This window comes from Diceros bicornis, chromosome 5 (assembly GCF_020826845.1).
Source record: "Diceros bicornis minor isolate mBicDic1 chromosome 5, mDicBic1.mat.cur, whole genome shotgun sequence".
NCBI classification, from domain to species: Eukaryota; Metazoa; Chordata; class Mammalia; order Perissodactyla; family Rhinocerotidae; genus Diceros; species Diceros bicornis.
The window spans coordinates 79,803,427-79,822,626 of NC_080744.1; the positions used below are offsets into that span (position 1 = coordinate 79,803,427).

The 19,200-nt window shown below is 39.4% G+C and overlaps 1 protein-coding gene across 6 annotated transcripts in view; it reads right to left on the minus strand.

Moving 5' to 3' along the window:
• TJP1 (tight junction protein 1) overlaps window positions 1-18,927 on the minus strand; it is a 233,288-nt gene extending 214,361 nt beyond the window's left edge. For all 6 annotated transcript variants that reach the window (XM_058542291.1, XM_058542287.1, XM_058542286.1 and 3 more), the window contains exons 1-2: window positions 18,735-18,927; window positions 8,413-8,545 (exon numbers count right to left, since the gene is read on the minus strand). In XM_058542291.1, coding sequence (XP_058398274.1) covers window positions 8,413-8,545; window positions 18,735-18,910 — 309 coding nt within the window. In that variant the 5' untranslated portion in view covers window positions 18,911-18,927. The remainder of the gene's footprint in view (window positions 1-8,412; window positions 8,546-18,734) is intronic.
• Window positions 18,928-19,200: the final 273 nt, after the last annotated feature.

Below are 19,200 nucleotides of genomic sequence, written 5' to 3' on the forward strand. Positions count from 1 at the left end.
TAAGTGGAGAACACCCTTGTTTTTGGGAACTAACCCTGCAAAGCTTAGGGGCTGTGGAACATCATATTTACAGCTTGTTCTCAAGTGGTTCAGCAAAAGACTAATGATAATGGGTGTATACACGTACACACATATACACATACAGAGAGAGAAAGAGGGTAATAAAGCAAATGCTGTGAAATGTTACCAGTTGGGAAATTTGGGAGGGTGAGTTACGGGAGTTCTTTGTACTGTTCTTACAATTTTTTTTAAGTTTGAAAATATTTCAAAACAATATTTTTTAGATCTCCCTATTGTTCATTCTAGTATTCTTTTTTTCAATCTTCTCCTTTCCTTACCTCTGACAAAGCCTACTAGCCAAAGACCACCAGAACACACCTGTAGTCAAACAGTTAGATCGACTACCTTGCTGCAGCAAGCCAGAAAGCTTTCCATGGGGAACCAAGCGGCATCTAAAGGGTGGCAGGGGAGCAGGGAAAAAGGCAGGGAGGTAAGAGTATTTATAGGGCCTGGGGAGGGGGGAAGAGGTAGTCATCGAATGGCCTTGGCAAAGACTGGTCAGAATTTAGAAATTAGGGAGTTGCTGAAGAGTCAGTGGTTTTATCTTTAGTACAGATGAGTGACGAGTTACTGTTAGACCAGTTTGTCTCTAGTCTTATCTTGGAACATATGGGTCTGTATGACTGGTGTTAAAGAGTTTGAACATAGTCTGTGATGGGTGACATAGAGTGATCCAGCACATTTTATCTGTTTTGCAAATCAGGGTACGTTTTGCAAGTTGTGGTTTCTGTTTCCATTTTCAGTGTCCCCCTCACAGCCTAGCTGTCAGCCAGGCCATTTATTCACTTAATCAAATCTCTTCATTCATTCAACAAATATATATACTGAGTTCTACTAAGTCCTTAACATTATGCTAGGTATTACGAAGCTATCTAATTTCATGACACATAATCTGTCTTTGAAATTGGGGAGCAAGAAGATGTAGACATAAATTACAACATAAGAGATCTTGGAAGGCCATACTGTAAAAACAAAGACATCCTGGAACGAGGGAAAACTTGGGAAATAATTTGTTCTGGATAGATAAATTTTCACAGTTAACTGAAAATACCACTTCAGGCACAAAACCTTTTTGTATTTTAACTATCTGGTTATATTTTTTTTCCTATAATGTATTACACACTTTCCTGCCTCCTTAAACTGAACACAATTTGGTGATATGTTACGCAAATTTTAGTTGTGCAAATCTAAATCATGCAACATAAAATATTGATAAAGTCTCACTTCATACACAAATCTGAAATTATGCAAATACTCCCAAATTAAGAATAAGCATTAAGAATCACAGAATTTCAAACCAGCAGGCTGAGCGACCTACAACCTAAGTACATACCACAGTAAACTAGAAACTGTGAACTACAATCAGACCACTTTATCTGGAAAACAGAAATAAGCCACTATATGTTGTGAGTCTTATGGGAAAATTAGTCTCATGATTGTATGAATCTTGAATTATGCAGAGGCCTCAGAAACATACGTCTTTCCTAAAATGCCATGATATGAATTATAATTTAACCTATTCATGATTTGGTTGTTACTAAAGCATTAATTTTCTGGTCTGTACAGTGGTTTCAAGATCTGCTGGGATATGTAGGTGGGCCTTGCTAGTTACCTACAAAGTGTCCATTTCCTCTTTCTTCCTTACCAGCAGAATCCCATTTTTATCTCTAGTAGCCCTGTGCTACCAAAACTCCCAATTTTTCATCCTCCCTTAGTACAGGAGATGGCAATATGACACAGTTCTTGCCAATGAGATGTAGGAAGATGTCCCCGGGGAGGGAATCTCCTATGAAATAAAAGAGCAAAGCTTCACAAGAGAAAGTTTTTCCCTTTACTCTGCCCCCTTTTTCTAGCTGGAAATATAAGATGTGAGGGCAGACCTGTAGCAGTCACCTAGAGATCACAGGAAGACTAGCATGAGGACTGAGGCCTACAAAATGAGGGGAGCCTAGAAAGGCAGAGAAAGTTGGGTCTCTGAGAATATCACAGAGCAGCTGCACCAATGCTGGACTGCCTACCCCCAGACTCTTTCATGAGAAAAACTCCTGGTAGTTTATTTTAAATGACTATAATTTAATTAGCCAGGGGCATTCGTAATGGGTATTTGAGAACTATTTGCTCCCACTAACAGTCATATTTTACCATGCCTTTTACATTCTTATAGCTATTATTTATGAATTTTCAGACATTTCTTTTGGTCAAAGCACCCAGCTAAGCAAATCAATGTATGGCATTCACCAGACCAGAACCTGGTCCAAGCAAAGGTCCAATGAGACAAAAAAGGAAAGTGGGAAAGGTTTCCCTTCTGGGGAAGGGTTTCCATGCTTGTAAGAGAGCCACAGAAAGAGACTTTCCTCTTTCCTGCCTTTTTCCACGTGGATGTGAGGCCCAGAACTGCTGCACTCATCATGTTAAAAGCCTACTGATGAAGTCTCTGCAGAAAGGAGAGTAGACACAAGATTCCCAGGAAAATGGAACCGGACCCAATGGATTCAATTAGCCCTAAAGATCACCCTACCTCTAGACTTCTAGGAATGTGACCTGATAAATGTCCTTAATGCTTAGGCCACTCTGAGTCAGTGTTTTATTACATGCAATCAGGAACATTCTATTGCCTCACAACCTGAAAGACCTGGCCACTTTGAGAACAGAAGCTGCTGTAATCATCTCCTCTACCTCCACCACCATCTCCATCTCCACCTCCACCATCACTATCACCTCCACTCTCCACCACCACTACCTCCTTCATCACCACCTCCACCATCACTATAACTATCACTACCACCACCACCACTACCACCTCCACCATCACCAATACCACCATCTTCACCTCTACCTCCATCACTACCAAACCACCCCCTCACCTCCTTCACCACCTCCACCATCACCACCACCTCCACCACCACCTCCACTACTGCCACCAGCACCACCACACCTACTTCGGCTATTCAAAAAATCTTCCCCTTATTTCTTAGTGCTCAGGCATGTTCCCCATAAGAAAAGTCAATAGATAGAGTAACTGGGTAACTTTACCTGACTATATGTCAAACAAGTTACATTATTTTATATGTCCTCTTGCTTCTTGACCTCCACTATTTTAACATTTAATGGTCTCTCAGCTTTTTTCTACTCAGCTGCCACAGTTAAGCAATCAGTCAACCAACAATCAAGCAACAAATATTTAAATGAGCATAAAATCTGTCATGCTTAGCATTTTGGGGAATACGAAAGACATGCTCCCTGCCTTTGAGGAGCTGAAGTACATGGTACAATCAGGGAAAACAACATGCACTAAGAGTCGGGGGCACAGTGAGGAGATGTGCTGGTGGCTTTGGGGCCAGCACCTACAATGACACAAAGATATGTAAAAGTGACTGGAAAGATGCCCAAGTCACTACAGCTCAGGGTAAGAAGAGCAGCTACGCACCCAAGGCAAAAGGGAGCTCACAATGCTCACTGCTGTTTCTTCTAGGCTCTCATACTGGTGAGGCGGGTGTTGGTGATCAGAGTGGGAGCGAGAAAGGGTAGAAGTGGCTGGTCCCCTCCAACTGAACTGGGAAGCAGGATAGGTTGGTGTTCAGTGTCCCTTCACATGTTCTCCCTTCACCATTTTCTCACCTTTTAGTGCCTAGCTCCCTATTCACCAATCAGGCACCCGAGTTATGTCAAAAAGAAAGCAAACTTGGCATATATTCAAAGTCAAAGGGATATTTAGTTTTAAAACAGGTCTTTGGGGCCTCTCAGCATCCTGCAGATCTCATAGTAGGAGGTCTTGAGGGGTAGAGGAAGAAGGAGAAAATTTCCATCACCGATATCTTCATAGGGTTACGTATATTTTCTATAAGCCTACATGGAGTCTCCTCTTCACCAGCAGAAAAAAGTGTCTTTTCAAATGTGAAAAATCACTGATCATTATAAAACCATAGAACAATTTATTCAGGCAGCAGTGAAATGTGACTTATTTGCCTAAAACTGTACACAAATGTAACACTCCAACTAATATCTTATCACATATTTTCCTTCTCATGACAAAAACTCTTCTAAAGGTTTTGAAACATGTATCATTTTTGCCTAATGGTTCTCAGTGATGACTGAATCCTTTTTCACCCAAGGCTAAGGGAACACAGCCATAAACCATTAATTGGTTCATTGTTTCTATTTATCGTGCATAAAACTTTTTGTAGTATTTTTCTGTTGGCAGAAAGAGAAAACTAGCAATCTAGGTTTGCACTCACAGAGCAGGAAATAAATGACTTAAGTTTACGTTCAGGATAGCTTCCCTAAACTGAATGAATTTTACCCAACTGGCTCTGTTCTCCTATTTAAGGGAGAAGGTATAATAAAGAGAAGTTGTAAAATTTCAAGCAATCTGTTGAATTTTTAAATTGTTACTTAAAATTCTTTGACTATACACTTAGAATCTGAGAAGGAGGAAGGGACAGGAGTGAAAATGCAACCTGATCACTCTAAACAGGCAATGATAGCAGTGAAACGTAAAAGCTAAGAACAGAAACATTATTAACTAAAGACAAACAGCTGCTTTTCTTCTTCATATTGATTATCAATATATCACTCCATTACCACAAGGGAAAAAAAGAACTTGTCACATGGTTTTATTTTACCTATTAAGTGTTGAAGAAAGGCTCAGGTTTTCTAAGCAAAACGCATCTTCATAACAGACTTGTCCATTCCAGGCCCTGCCTAAGAAAATTTTACCAAGTATCTCTGGGACACTCAAGGATCTAGGGAGATTGGATGGATTCCAGTCTCCTTCCGTAAACTAGGATATCAATCAATTATGCTGTAGGCTTTTACAAAATGAACTAGAAAGTCCATCCCATTTAATCCCCACAGAGAAAGCTAAAACAATCACCTCTCCCCAGGACTGAAATGGCATCAGTCTGACACCTGGGACCAAAGCCAACAGTCTCAGCTGGAACCTGAGGCTTCTCAGCCAGAATTGGGACCTTGAAACAATAGCAAGTGGACCTTTTGCTCCACTTGCTATGTTTTTCCAAAAGCAATAAAAATTGTATTTTTTCTTAGGCAAAGTTAAAAGAAAAACGTAAAAATAAAAATATAAATGTCATTCTGTTGGTTATGCAAATTTGATATATGCATATGACAGGAGATTATGAACTACATCTAAGTCTTCCTATTTTAAGGTTTTCTGTTTACTCTGGCAGTCAAAGGAAGCCATACATTTAATAAAAATTTTTACAAATTTTAAAAACAGCATATAATGTGACAAAATTTTCAGTCTTTTTGAACTAGAAGAACATTTACGAAGAGATACCTATGGTGGAAAGGTGGCTAAGCTATTTCCTAAAGGGAATAAGGATCATACATTCCCTAATAATTGGAAGTCATTACAGACCCTTTACTAAGGATCTTCCCTTTAGACTTTGTGGCTAAGGTTTTAAAATTTGGTTCTCCACGATTATATTACAAAGTCAACTACGTTAAAACCAAATATGAACACCTTTTACCTCCCATGAAACCCTTTTCTAATCTACCTTTTTCAAAAAAAAGTGTAGCACTTCCTTTTTTTAAAAAAGATAGAGTTTTAAGACTGGAGGGAAAACAATTCTTTTTTAGCCCCATGCCAAAGATGCTATATGCCCCTAGGTATTTTGGATATTATAGTATTACTTGTGATAGCTTCTGGTAGAAAGTGGAAGTAGCCAAGCTGGTAGGCTCTTCTTCTTTTTATTTCTTTATTGTTCAGAAAACCAGTTTATTGCTTTTCTAAAAATGGAATGAACATGTTCACTGTGAAAATTTCTAACAACCTAAAAATGTTCAGAGTAAAATAAATATAAATTGCTGCCCCACCATCTATGACTGCGAAAAACTGAGAAAGAAAAACAAATTGCAAAAAACCCAAACTGATTGCAGTAATTGCATTTTATTAATACATTCCCATTACTGACAGATAGGTGAAATGTCATTACACCAAAATCCATGGCCTTTCAATGCAGTCTTCAGGAAGTAAAACAGCAAGATCACAAACAACATGGTCCACAAAGCTGAGTAAACCATTACACCAGAACACATGGCACCTCCCTAGAATCCACCTTCCGTAATCCTCAACTTTACCTCTCTTTTAACCTCAAAGTCAAATGTCTTCCCTCCAGAGATGCTAAAACATTTCACTTTCGAGATAAAGTCAAACAGGAAAAATCATCAAAAAGAAAGAAATTAATTCTGCAGATGTTAACCGCACCTGGGTAGTGTCATTTTTTCCTTCTTTGGACTGTATACTAACTTCAGCCAGAACAACTCTTTCATAGAACGAGGCAGGGAATAAACCATCAATAACTTTTAAACGTATTTATCATGATAAAAAGATAACTCTATTGTCAACTCCTTCTCATAGTTCAAATAATCTATTTCTATTTCTAGGAAACTGAAGGCAACCTTACATGAAGTAAAGCTTTTTTTCTGTCATAGTCTAGAGAAATTTTAACCTCTTCCCAACCACAGTGATTCTGTTTAAGCAAATAAACATATTTTATGACATGCCAAAATAGTTATAGAATTATGCTTCAGTAATGACAATGTTTAACATCACACAAAAGAACCTGATAAAATTTCAATTTCCGTTTTTATATTCCAACAAATAATTCAAATTTGTTTCTCAATTAATTCAACGTTTCACTTTTGAAAAGCAATTCACTTTATTTTAAACCATACTTATATTTTCTTCAGTCACTTTGTTAGGTCTACTTAGCAAAAATTTACCGTCTTTTTACTCCTTTTTTCAGTTATTGCTTAAATGTCTACTAATAGGTCACCTAGTTCACCTTCTTAAGTCTTGTGTCATAAAACATGGTCAAACACACTTTTAAGTAAAATAACTCAGTAAAATTATTTTAGCAAAAATAATTACAGTCATGCGTTGCTTAACAGCAAGGATACGTTCTGAGAAATGCATTGTTAGGCAATGTTGTCATTGTGTGAACATCATAGAATGTACTTACACAAACCTAAATGGTATAGCCTACTACACACCCAGGCTATAAGGTACTAATCTTATAGGACCACTGTCGTATATACAGTCCATTGTCGACTGAAACGTCGTTATGTGGTGCACGACTGTAGCGAAATTAAAAAAAATTTAAAAGTAAGAAAATAGGGTATCCACATTTACTGAACTTTTATTTTCATCAATTATAGATAAAAGATGCAGACGTCATATCCTCAAAAAAGACAGTCTTTAGTTTCATACTTTGTTACCGCCTTTTGAAACAATAATGATTAAGGGTACTTTTATAATTCAGAGTTTTTCAGAGCTCAAAGGGGAGAAATGAACACATCTGGTCTACTAAGCATTGTAAACATCTGCTAATTTGCCATTGACTCCTACAACACACAAATGTGAACACAGGCATACCTCATTTTATTGCGCTTCGCAGATACTGCATTTTTTACAAGATCTTCCACAAGCAAAAAGATTATGACTTGTTGAAGGCTCAGATGATGGCTAGCATTTTTTGGCAATAAAATATGCTTTAAGGCATGTACTTTGTTCTTTTAGACATAATGCTCTTAATAGACTACAGTATAGCATAAATATAACTTTTATATGCACTGGGAAACTAAAAAATGTGTGTCTCACTTTATTGCAATATTTTCTTTATTGCTGTGGTCTGGAAGTGAACCCGCAATGTCTCTGAAGTATGCCTGTAAAACCTTCTTACAGTAAAGAAAGTTCTAGTACTTCCTTTATGGCACTGCAGTATCTCTTATAGACTAGGACAATACAATCAACAGGAAAGGACAGTGGGGCCTCAAAGTGCCAGTGTTCCTCCAAAAACATGCGTGAATTTACCACATACCCATATGAAAACCTGTCACTTGGCCTGGAAAAGAAATAAGAGCACTAATGTTAATCACTTAGAATGAAAAGAAAGCACCATCATTAACTGAATTGGGATCTGTCCTAACAATTTTAGAGTAACTCTATTTTCTGGCATTACCAGGAAGTTGGGTGGAGTTCATCAAAGACTTAGGTCTTCACTTCCACTAACATACTGATTTGTGATTTTTTAAAGAAATTTCCATTAATACTCCACTGAACTTAATTCAATTTTTATTGTAGAGTTCAGGAAGCATTTCTTTATTTTGGTCTTTGCATCAGAATTATCATTATGAACCATTTATTATAAATGTATCATATGGATACCAGTTAAGAAAGTATGCTGGCTGGTAATCTGTTGGATAAACCACTTTTCACTAAAAAATGATTACCACAAAATAAGCCTGTTGCATTTTTATGAAAATAAAAAAATGAAACCAGATAGTTCACATTCTTTAAAAAATTAGAAAAGTACTGAACAGTCCACTTACAGTGAGTTCACAGAAATCGATGCTATCAAGGCTTTTGCTTCTGTGTAGTCTACCTTTAATTCGTCTTAAAGAAGGTTTTCCTTGGCTGACACTAGAAGTAGCACCATTAGGATTTTCAGAGGATGGCGTTACCCTGCAAGAAGGGGAAAATTTTTTTAAAAGACAAGTTTACAGGTGAACATATTTCTCAAGTATGAGGTAAGCATTTACTTGAGGATAGCTTTGGAAATGTCACTCCTTTTTCAACCAAAAAGCTAAGAACCACAGTGGAGCTACATTCTATCAGATACCCCTTCTAAATATTTCTTAGCATCTTGCTAGTTTGGAAATCTTTTTTGACAGAGTTCAAATACTCCAACATTAAGATTCACTAAAGGTCAACTCTATAACCATCAAAGAAGCAATTGAGACTACACTGAAGTTTCTTAGGTAACTCCAAGGCATCTACTTCCCTCTGGGTATGGATTAAATGCTCGGCCCAGTGCCTGGCACACCCACTGCAAGTCAGCTATCATTGTGCACAACCACAGATACTGTTCAGGATGCTTTTGTTAAGCATGAAAATAACTTTTAAAAATTTAAGCATGACAGCCAACACTTAATTCAGCATTACTATGAAACCAAGAAAATACCGATAAGAAGAAATGGCAAATAATCTAAGCCATCTACAGAATGCACATTGGGATACATGTTCATACATATATAAATGCACACTCAAGACTGTCATGGGTTCTCTTATTTCTGTGTCACTACTGGTGGCAGCCTTAGGACAAGGCGCCCTGGGAACCTGGGAGGAAACCACTCAGTGGATTATTGTCTTAGAGATGATAAAGATTATACACTAATGAGACTGATTTGTAAGTGTGGTTTATGAAAATTAGTTTCCTTATTTTATGATCAGATCTCCTAGTTACAATACATTCCATGTTCATATATTTATCAACCTTCATGACCTACTTTTTATATTTAAAATGTTATTGTCTGAAAGGGATAAAATAGGTCTCTCATTGTTGAAAAGGACCCACAGGATGGACTATTAGCAAAATAAATCTGGTTTATATAATAATAGGATAGGAGTAAATAATACCATAAAACAGACTAGTTTAGGCACAGCCACAGTTTAAAATAAAAGTACTATATCCATACAGTTAGAATATTTGAAGAGTATAAAAAGATAGAAAAATGAAAAGTAAAAGCCTCCCTCTTCCCCTTCATCCCAAATCCCCAGACCTTTTCCTAAGGACAATCACTATGAACAGTTCTTTGCATAACCTCTCAGAGAAATGCTCATGCTTATCTATGTACGTGTTAATCTCCCTTTGAAATTTTTTAGAAACGTGACCAAATTGTTCACATTTTCCTGCACCTTACTCTTTTCAGTTAATAATATATCTTGAAGTTCTTCTCATAATAACCCATACAGCTCTATTTCATTCTTTTTAATGCCTAAACAGTATTCCATAGTATAGGTGTGCCACAATTTATTCAACCACTCTGCTACTAATAGGTATTTAGCTTAGTTTTCAAATGTTTGCTATCAATCATAAAGCAATGAACATCTTTGACAACATCTTTGGGTACAAACTCAATATTTACTTAGGAAAGCTTCCTGGAAATAAATCACAGGGTCAGAGGTTCCTAGACGTTGCCAGGTACTGCCTTTCAAAAAGGCTTTACCAATTTATACTTCCATCAACAATATATAAGAATGCCCATTTGGGGGTCCTTAAATACAAGGACAATTTTATCATTTTATTTTATTCTTTATAACTCAACTTCTCAGTGTCCTTCATCATATTTGTCTTGCTGAAATGCTAGTTTCTACAAAAAAGACTATTATAGAGTTTCCCAACATGAATATGGATTTGTCAATTGATCTTTGCATATCATTAGTTTTTCCTTTATATATTTTAAATTTATTAGATGCCTTAATGTTTATAACTCAAATCTTAGGCATTTAACCTTTTATCATATGAAAAGTCTCTGGGGGCCAGCTCTGTGCCTTAGCGGTTAAGTGTGCGTGCTCTGCTACTGGCAGCCTGGTACTGGCAGCCTGGGTTTAGATCCCGGGCACGCACCAATGCACCGCTTGTCTGGCCATGCTGAGGCTGTGTCCCACATACAGCAACTAGCAGGATGTGCAACTATGACATACAACTATCTACTGGGGCCTTGGGGACAAAAAGGGGGGAAAAAAAAAAGAGGAGGATTGGCAATAGATGTTAGCTCAGGGACAGTCTTCCTCAGCAAAAAGAGGAGGATTGGCGTGGATGTTAGCTCAGGGCTGATCTTCCTCACAAAAAAAAAAAGAGAGAGAAGTCTCTGCGCCAATTAAAGATTTTACCTTAAATGCTATTTTGCCTGATAATTTTCCCCATCTACATTTTTATATTAACCTTTTTCTGGCTTGTATTTTCTATGCTTGTATTTTCAACCTTTCCATTTGTCTGTTTCTCTCTTCTTTTAGTGTACCTTCAAGTCTTGGTAAACAGCATGTAGCTGGATTTTCTTTTATAACCAAATCTGAGAATCAGTATCTTTCGAAAGGAACTTAAATTATTCAAATGTATTGTATTTACTGATATGTTTAGATTTATTCCTGCCATCTTGTTTCATGGTTTGTGAAAATTTAAATGTTCTTTTTTTTCCTGCCTTTTTAGTATGATTGAGTTTTGTCCCCACCCACCCCTGGACTTTTTCCCCTTCCAATTAGTAGTTTGAAAGTTATACATCTTATTAGAGCAACTCTAACTCTAGCTAACTAACTACACACACACACATTTATATATATACACACATATATATACACACATATATACACACACACACATATATAAACTCATATTTTTCTATCAACATCTAGGGTTCATTGGTATTCTTATCTCCTCCTACACAAGAAATGACATTAACACATCTTCATTTCCCTTCTTTCCCAGCATCACCACATCTCACACCAAAAGTAACCCCCCATCCTCTCCCACCCCTTGGAAATAGTTTTAGGGTCTCCTAACTTTTCTTTCATAGTTCTGATCCCTTTGTACTTTTGTGATCCTTTAGCTTACTCCTCTAGATTACTAATTTGCTTTTTGATTTTGTCAATTCAACCATTCTCTTTTATTTCAATGAACACATTTTAAATTTCTAAAGAGTCTACTATATTTTTTAATACAATATTTTCTTGAATCTTTCTGAAAATAATCCTGTTAATTCAATATTTTTCTATTTTCTCAGGGATTAGTTCTCCTGTTTGTTCAATATGGTCATTCTCTTAACACCTTTCTCTGTTCGATTTTTTAATGTCTACTTATATTTGTATTGGGAAACATCTGTTTCCCCACTGTAGTGTTTACTATGGCCTGCCTTTGGTAAACTGGCAGAGATGGGACATGCCGCGGGAGGTTTGTGAGGTAACTTCTCTTTTGGGTCAAAGGACTCAGTACCTATCTCAGGTACAGCCCTGTCTCTCTGGCCCTAGCGCCAATATTCACTGCTTCAGTAAGTGAGAAAGCAACACTGCTATTCACTACTTGTCACAAATTAGTGAGGATGAGGGGGGTCAACCAATCTAGTGTATCAAATCTGATTAATTCCCCAACTGTCCTCCACTTCTTCCATTCCTTGATGCTACCACAAGCTATCTACCTCTACCTTTGCATGAATCTTCTCTTGCACATTCTCTGGACAATGATTTCCGAAAGGTTTTTCTCTCAGTAAATCTATCCCTATCTACTAAGTCCATTTCAGAAATTCCTCAAAAATGCTGGCCCACTGATGGTATTCTTTATTGTTTACTCAGACTATTATTTTTTTGTTGCAGTTTTTTAAATTTATATTTTTGTTATTTCATTGAATTTCCAATGCGTCCACCTTTCAAGTCACTTCCCAGAGTAAAATTCTGATGATGCCACTTTCATTATTCTCATTACAAAAAGAAGCACCTTGTACAGTTTTGTTCTCTTCTCTGCAGGGTAAAAACTTCCATGAAAATAACGAAGAACTTCATTCAAGAAAAAAAGGCATATGGGAAATTAAAACAGAATTGTAAAACAACATACAAGTCTTAAATTCTCTTTATTTCCTCTCACTTTATTTTGATAGTGCTGGTTATGTGGTGTGATCATATTATAAGAAATTCATACAAATGTAATATAAACTTTTTTTGACAAAGAAACTTTTTGTAAGTTTTCTCTCATCTGACTTAGAAAGGCATCACTATTTTCCTTTTTTCCAAGCCTAAAACATAGTCTGCAATAAGAATCTATAGCCACTAAATTTTATAAATTTATCAGCCAAGAAGTTTATCAGACTTAACTCAATGTAATACTAAATCCAGTGACAACGTAAAACAGAAAAAAATAATCCTAAATATAACTAGAAGAATGGACCCACGCCCTCCCTACCAGGATCGTTTTTTTTTAATTTTTTTTATAATTTTATTTATTTATTTTTTCCCCCAAAGCCCCAGTACATAGTTGTATGTCATAGCTGCACATCCTTCTAGTTGCTGTATGTGGGACGCGGCCTCAGCATGGCCAGAGAAGCGGGGTGTCAGTGCACGCCCGGGATCTGAACCCGGGCCGCCAGCATCGGAGCGCGCGCACTTAACCGCTAAGTCACGGGGCCGGCCCCAGGATCGTTTTAACAAAAACATTTAATAACTCATAGAGCTGAACTGGTATACACCAGGTGAATATCAGGTCTGTACCAACCCTACTCACAGACTCAGCAGGAGAATGGTGCCTTGTTTAAGAATTGAACCAGGTCCTATGGAGTAATTTCAGTAACTTGACAGCTTTGACCAGGTCTTTGTGAAGCTGAGAGGTCAACTATTAAAAAGAACAGGGCTCAGTAATGACCCCCCTTTCATTGGTGGGGGATAAAGAAAAGGAATAAACATAGGCCCAGATAATATTACAGAATGTTAACTCATGTTGTAAGCAGAAAGAGTCTTAAGGTATAGGTGAATTTAACAGGTCACTTCTCTTTTGTATTATTACTGTTTCTGAGACTTAATATTTGTCCTAGAGTGGAGATATGTGTGTTCAAATAGTTTTTGCTAGACACTCACAAGAATACAGAAGCATATCTACAACTGAAGTGAGAAGAGCTGTACTATTTGGGTACAAATAGTCCACCAAGGGCAGTTCTTCCTGATGTGGAATATAAGGAGTGTTTTTAATCCCAAGGTACGACTCTCCCCCAACCTGATGATGTGGTTGTGAACTGAGTAACTCAGACTTTGAGAATTATTCCCCAAATACTTAGGGGAATGGTCCTTGACAACAGGGAAATAAAGTTCGAAACTGAGGTATAAGCATCTTGGATATTTTCCCTTGAAGTCTGGGGAAATCAATATTTAGCTTACAAGGAAACTTTTCTTTTCCTAATTCTCAATTCCACTGAATCATCCTCGGGGGCAACTGGGAGGAAAATTTCTGCCTCTCTCTAGTCCTTTCACCATTTCTCTGATGGGGCCACGTTCTTACTTATGGGCATGGCTGATATGCTTGGAAGGCAGCAACCCAGGGTCCACCCTCTCATTTCGTTTATAACTCAGGAGCTTCGGCTTACAAACATTTCCGACTGTGGTTCACTGAGGACAGAACTCACATGCTCATCTACTTCACCCACTTCTAACTTCTATCCAAAAAGAACCCAACAATAAAGAATTAGGCAAAAATAATCAAGATGGTAAAAACAAAGCAGTTATATAACAACAAAACTATCAACAAGAGTAACACCTAATAATCCTTTTGCAAGATATTAATTTTAAAATGTCAGCAACTGACAGCCACAACCAACTGAAGATAACACTAATGAGTGATAGCAAAGCATCCTTCCCCAAACTAGGGGAATACAAACAAGGGTGTCAGAATAGGAACCTCGAGATACTAAGTAGAGCAAGGCAGCTGACTTTAGAAGGATACTGAATCCTGAAGGATATACTTCAGTAAAAGCTAGTAAAATGCTAATTTTTGTTCATAACTATCAGGCTTCAGAAACCTTAATAGCTCACTTAATGGGTTAATATTAAATGGCCCCTATCTGTATTTATAAATAATAATGTGTGTAATTGCCTATAATTTGCTTATTAAGGAAACCAAGTACTTGGATTTTAGAGCCATTTCCATCTCATCAGGGGGACCTCTGTGATCCATGAGTGAGCCATAGACAACTCTTGGAAAAACAACATTCTACAAGTCATTTCCCAGTCATTCTGTACCTGTTTTCAGTTCTCCCTTTCTAGACTGTCATATCCCTGCTCAACTGTGTTTTTAACCCCAACAACTGACATAAAACCTGATGTGTGACTCTGGGCAAGTCAATGACCTCATTTGTAAAACGGGAAATACAGCACCTACCTCACAGGGGTGCTACAGGTTAAATGAGAAGATGCTTGGAAAGCACTTATACAGGTCCTGGCAGCTCTTATTATTTTCAGAATCTGATTACTGGACGACTACTTGAATGAATGAATTGATACTACATGGCCTTCAATAATTACTGAATCAAATAACCAGGAGAATTATATTTGGAAGCATGAAGACAATGAAATGACACTCCTTTTTTCCCCTAGTAGTATATTAGCATAGCAATATACTAATTAGTATACTAATTAGCAATTAGTATACTAATTGCTATACTAATAAACAATCCTAACAGCACTCAGTGCAAAAATAAACTCTTGACAACAATAAAATTATTATGAAAATACTTTTCACATTTCACATAAAATAGAGAGGAGCAGCTATTATCTGGGCCTCACAGCACTGAATAGCAAGGAGCTGGCCTTGGTGCCTGTCCTAGGTTGAAGGGTGCCCCTCCTCCCCACACTTCCTAACCTCAGGAACATGTGGATGTGACTCTATTTTTAAAAAGGGTCCTTGCAGATGTAATTAAGGATCTCAAGATGAGATCTTGGATTATCCAACAACAAGTGTCCTTATAAGAGACAGAAGAGGAGAAGACAGATACACAGAGAAGGCCATGTGAAGATGCAGAGATAGACTGAAGTGATAAATGGCCACAAGGAACGCCTGGAGCCAGCAGAGGCTGGAAGAGGGGAAGGATTCTCCCTGAGAGCTTTCGAGGGAGCGTAGCCCTGCCTACACCTTAATTTCAGACTTCCTGCCTCCAGAACTGGGAGAGAATAAATTTCTGTTGTTTTAAGCCACCAAGTTTGTGGTAATCTGTTATGGCAGCTCTAGGAAATACAGTGCCCTACTGCTTCTTTCCATCATTGGCAACTAAAGCAAGCCCCCAAAGGAAGGCAGCAGGCTGCACAAATTCATGCCTACCTCAGGCAGAAGTAAGAGGCCTTAGTTCCAGGTTCTTAAACAGTAATGATTCAGAACCAAACGCTGCAAATACTCCTACTTCCTAAATTTCTTGGCGAAGAAGACAAGGAGAAAAGGGTTCCTGCAGGCTTCACTGATTCGGGTCTGGATGTTTGTTTGCTTTTGCTTCCACCTAAATTGGTCTGCAAACATAATACTCCTTAAAGGATTTACAGAGCCAATCACAAAGACAGAAAGATGTTGCGCAAAGGAAAGCTGATGAGCACAAATGGCCAAACTAGATAGAAGTGTGGAGATAAAGCACTGGATCATTCAACCCTACCCTTTACTTACACTGGCATAAGCTTTGCAGGCATGCTGTCTTTCCACACAGACTGCAATAATTTAAAGAGAGAGAAACACAGAGAGTATACACATTTTCATAAACATCTTCATATAAATCTTCATATATGCCACAACCAATTATCATAGTATACCCTCACATCTTGTAAATGGGCATAAGCTGGTGCATTTCAAGGTCTGACATACACTGCTGACATATATCTGCTATTGGTTCCCACCCACCATTCTGGAGTCAGAACCCACACCCTCATATCTTCTAGCCATGTAACGGTGCCTTCCGTGTCAAATTCTCCACGTGCAGTTGCTACGACACTGGCGAAATGAAATGTTATCTACAAAATCAATTCCAGAGGATATAACAGATAGATTAATCAAGCAGCACAATATTCTCTAACTTAAAGAAAAAAAAAAAGGATTATACATCTGTGACATCTGTGTTTAAAAGTACCACCCACTCCACAGTTTTTGTAGCGTATGCTCCTCACTTTCCCACTGTAGAAACTAGATAAACGTTTGCAAATTCACTTAACGCTGAGTGGAAATTCTGAAATGCTTGTTTAAGATTGTGGAAAAGTTCAACAAAATCCCCCTGCCCTTTCCCAGGCCGTCTCCTAGTAAGACAGTTGTTAATCCTGTCCCCAGTTCACTGCCTGCCTCAAATGTGACTCCCCAGAGTAAAAAAGTTACCTGGATTTTATCTTATCAAGTTCTCTCTTCACAAACTTTGTATTGAGGAATGTATTTTCAGAAGTAGCACTCCAATTATGAAAAAGAATAAATCTAGTTTCCTGGCTTTGTGACCAAGTGCTGCTAATATTCATGCCTAATGGCTCCTCAGACATTATTCCGACATCTTAGTTTTTAAATTTAACATCGAGAAAATTTTCTTTCCCAGTTATGCATTATTAAGAATTCATTTATTCAACATATGTCTTTCTAGAACCTATTTTGCACCAGATACTAGTTGCAGGGGATTTAGTAATGAACTAAACAGACAAAAGCCCTGTCCCCATGCAAATGCTAGTGCGGTGAGAGGCGACATATATGAAAATGAAGTAAAGTATGTAGTGGGTTAGATATTGCTAAGTGCCCAGGAGAAAAACATGGTGGTGGGAGGGTGGGGATAAGACTGTTGGTGCTGATCTCTTTTTATTTTTCCTGTACACCATCAATCTGAAAAGTCATCTTCAAATGTTACTGTTTCTTGCTTCATAATAGCGACATAATCTTCATATATTTGCAAAATCTTCTTCCATGGACATTTATTAATTCAATTACTGCCAATTTTTACCAGTCTAGTCTTCGATGTGTTGTCAGTTGCTGTTCATCAAGTTAAACTACCTTTTGCAGAATAAATTTCTCTTTTTTTAAACAAATTGAGGTGGGGGGTAAGGAGGAAGACACTAACATTTACTAAGTATCTATTATTGAGCCAGACATAGTGGCAGGCACTTCATATTCATTATCTCAGTTGATCTGCATATGACCCCATGAGGTAGATAACATTCTCATTTTACAGAGGAAGAAACAGATACTCCAGTAACTTGCTTCAGGTCACACAGTAAGTGGCACAGCTAAATCTGAACTTTGCTGCCTATACTTTTTGGTCTTATCTCGAAAATTCTCTACTCTTGGGATTCTTTTTTTTTAACTCCTCTTTTTTTTTGGGTGCTCAATCTTTATATTCCTTGGATCATTTTCTCATTTGTCTGATATAGCAGAAATTACTTTCCCCAAATGCCTAAAAACAGCCTTACTTCCTTTTCTCTATAACCTTAAAATTAAATTAGACTATGTTCAATTGAATTGTATAAAACCTTTATGAACTACATTGACCACAAATTTTAAAATTAAAATGACCACTGAATACCAAGATCACTGGCATCTTTTTTCTTTAGTCACCATCCCTTTACTTGACTATTTCTTTTGTCATAGCACCTTACGCCTAAGTCGCAAGTCCAGAGAGTGCCTAGGCAGCCACTGGGATTCCATATGACATATTTAAATACTAATAAAAGGCAATACAATCTGAGAGATAATCAACTATGTAAACCTGACCTGGATAACGTCCAGACATTCTTCTCTAAAGGCGTTCTTTTCCTGTTACCCCAATAACAGTTTCCAGGTCGGAGGAACTAAGACACATGCAGATAAAATATAGTCCTTGATAATGCAATTATAATCTCGCAATTTATTCCCCTTATTATAATCTCGCAACTTATTCCCCTTACTGTGGGAGCGGCTCGTCCTTTACTAGGTACCCAAGAGCAGACGGGTTTTGAGAAATAACAGAAAACGCATACTGTGATGCTAAATTTTTCGCTGCCTGCAAGAAAGCCTGGCTTGCAATCCCGAGCCCGAACTCGCTGCAATGGAGCTGAAGGGACAGACACCGGCGGGAGACGGTGGGTGCCCGGGCGCCCGTCAGCCGGCGGCTCCGGCCCCTCCCTCCCGCGGCGCGCCGCTCTGCGTGTCGCCGGGCACCGCCGAGGGTCGCAGCGGAAAACGACCGTGCGAGCGCGGGACGCCGAGGCGCTCGGCCCAGGGGGCTCCGAAATGGCTGCTGCGCCCGGCGCTCTCCGCGCCCGTCGGGCCCGGCCGCCGCCGGCCCGCCCCGGCCCCGGCCCCGGCCCCAACCCGCGCCCGGTCCGGGCTGCGGCCCCGCGCCCGCCGCGCCCTCACCACAGCTTCCTCTTGAGCGGCAGGAGGCTGCCGCGGTTGGAGGGGGTGACGCCGATGGCCATCTGCAGCACCGTCAGGTATTTCTGGTACTTCATCTTGTCCCCGCTCCGCTCGCGGGCAGGGCCCCGCCGCCGCCGCCGCCGGCGCCGCAGACACAGCCCCTCCAAGCGCCGCATAGATCAGCTCTGGGCCATCCGCCGCCACAGCTCCCGCCGCTCCCGCTCCCGAAGCCGCCGCCACCGCGGCCGTGCGTGGCCAGGACCCCCGCTCCCGCCGCCGCCGTCGCCGTGCGTGCCCGGCCGCTCCCGCCGCCGCCGTGCGTGGCCCGCCGCTCCCGCCGCCGCCTCCCGCACCGCCCCCCTCCGACCCCGCAAGCCGCGGGCGGCGCGGGCCTCACAGGCGGCCGGGTTGGCGGTGTGCCGGCTCCGGGAGCGGCGGGGTGAGGCCGGGGCGCCGCCCCCGCCCA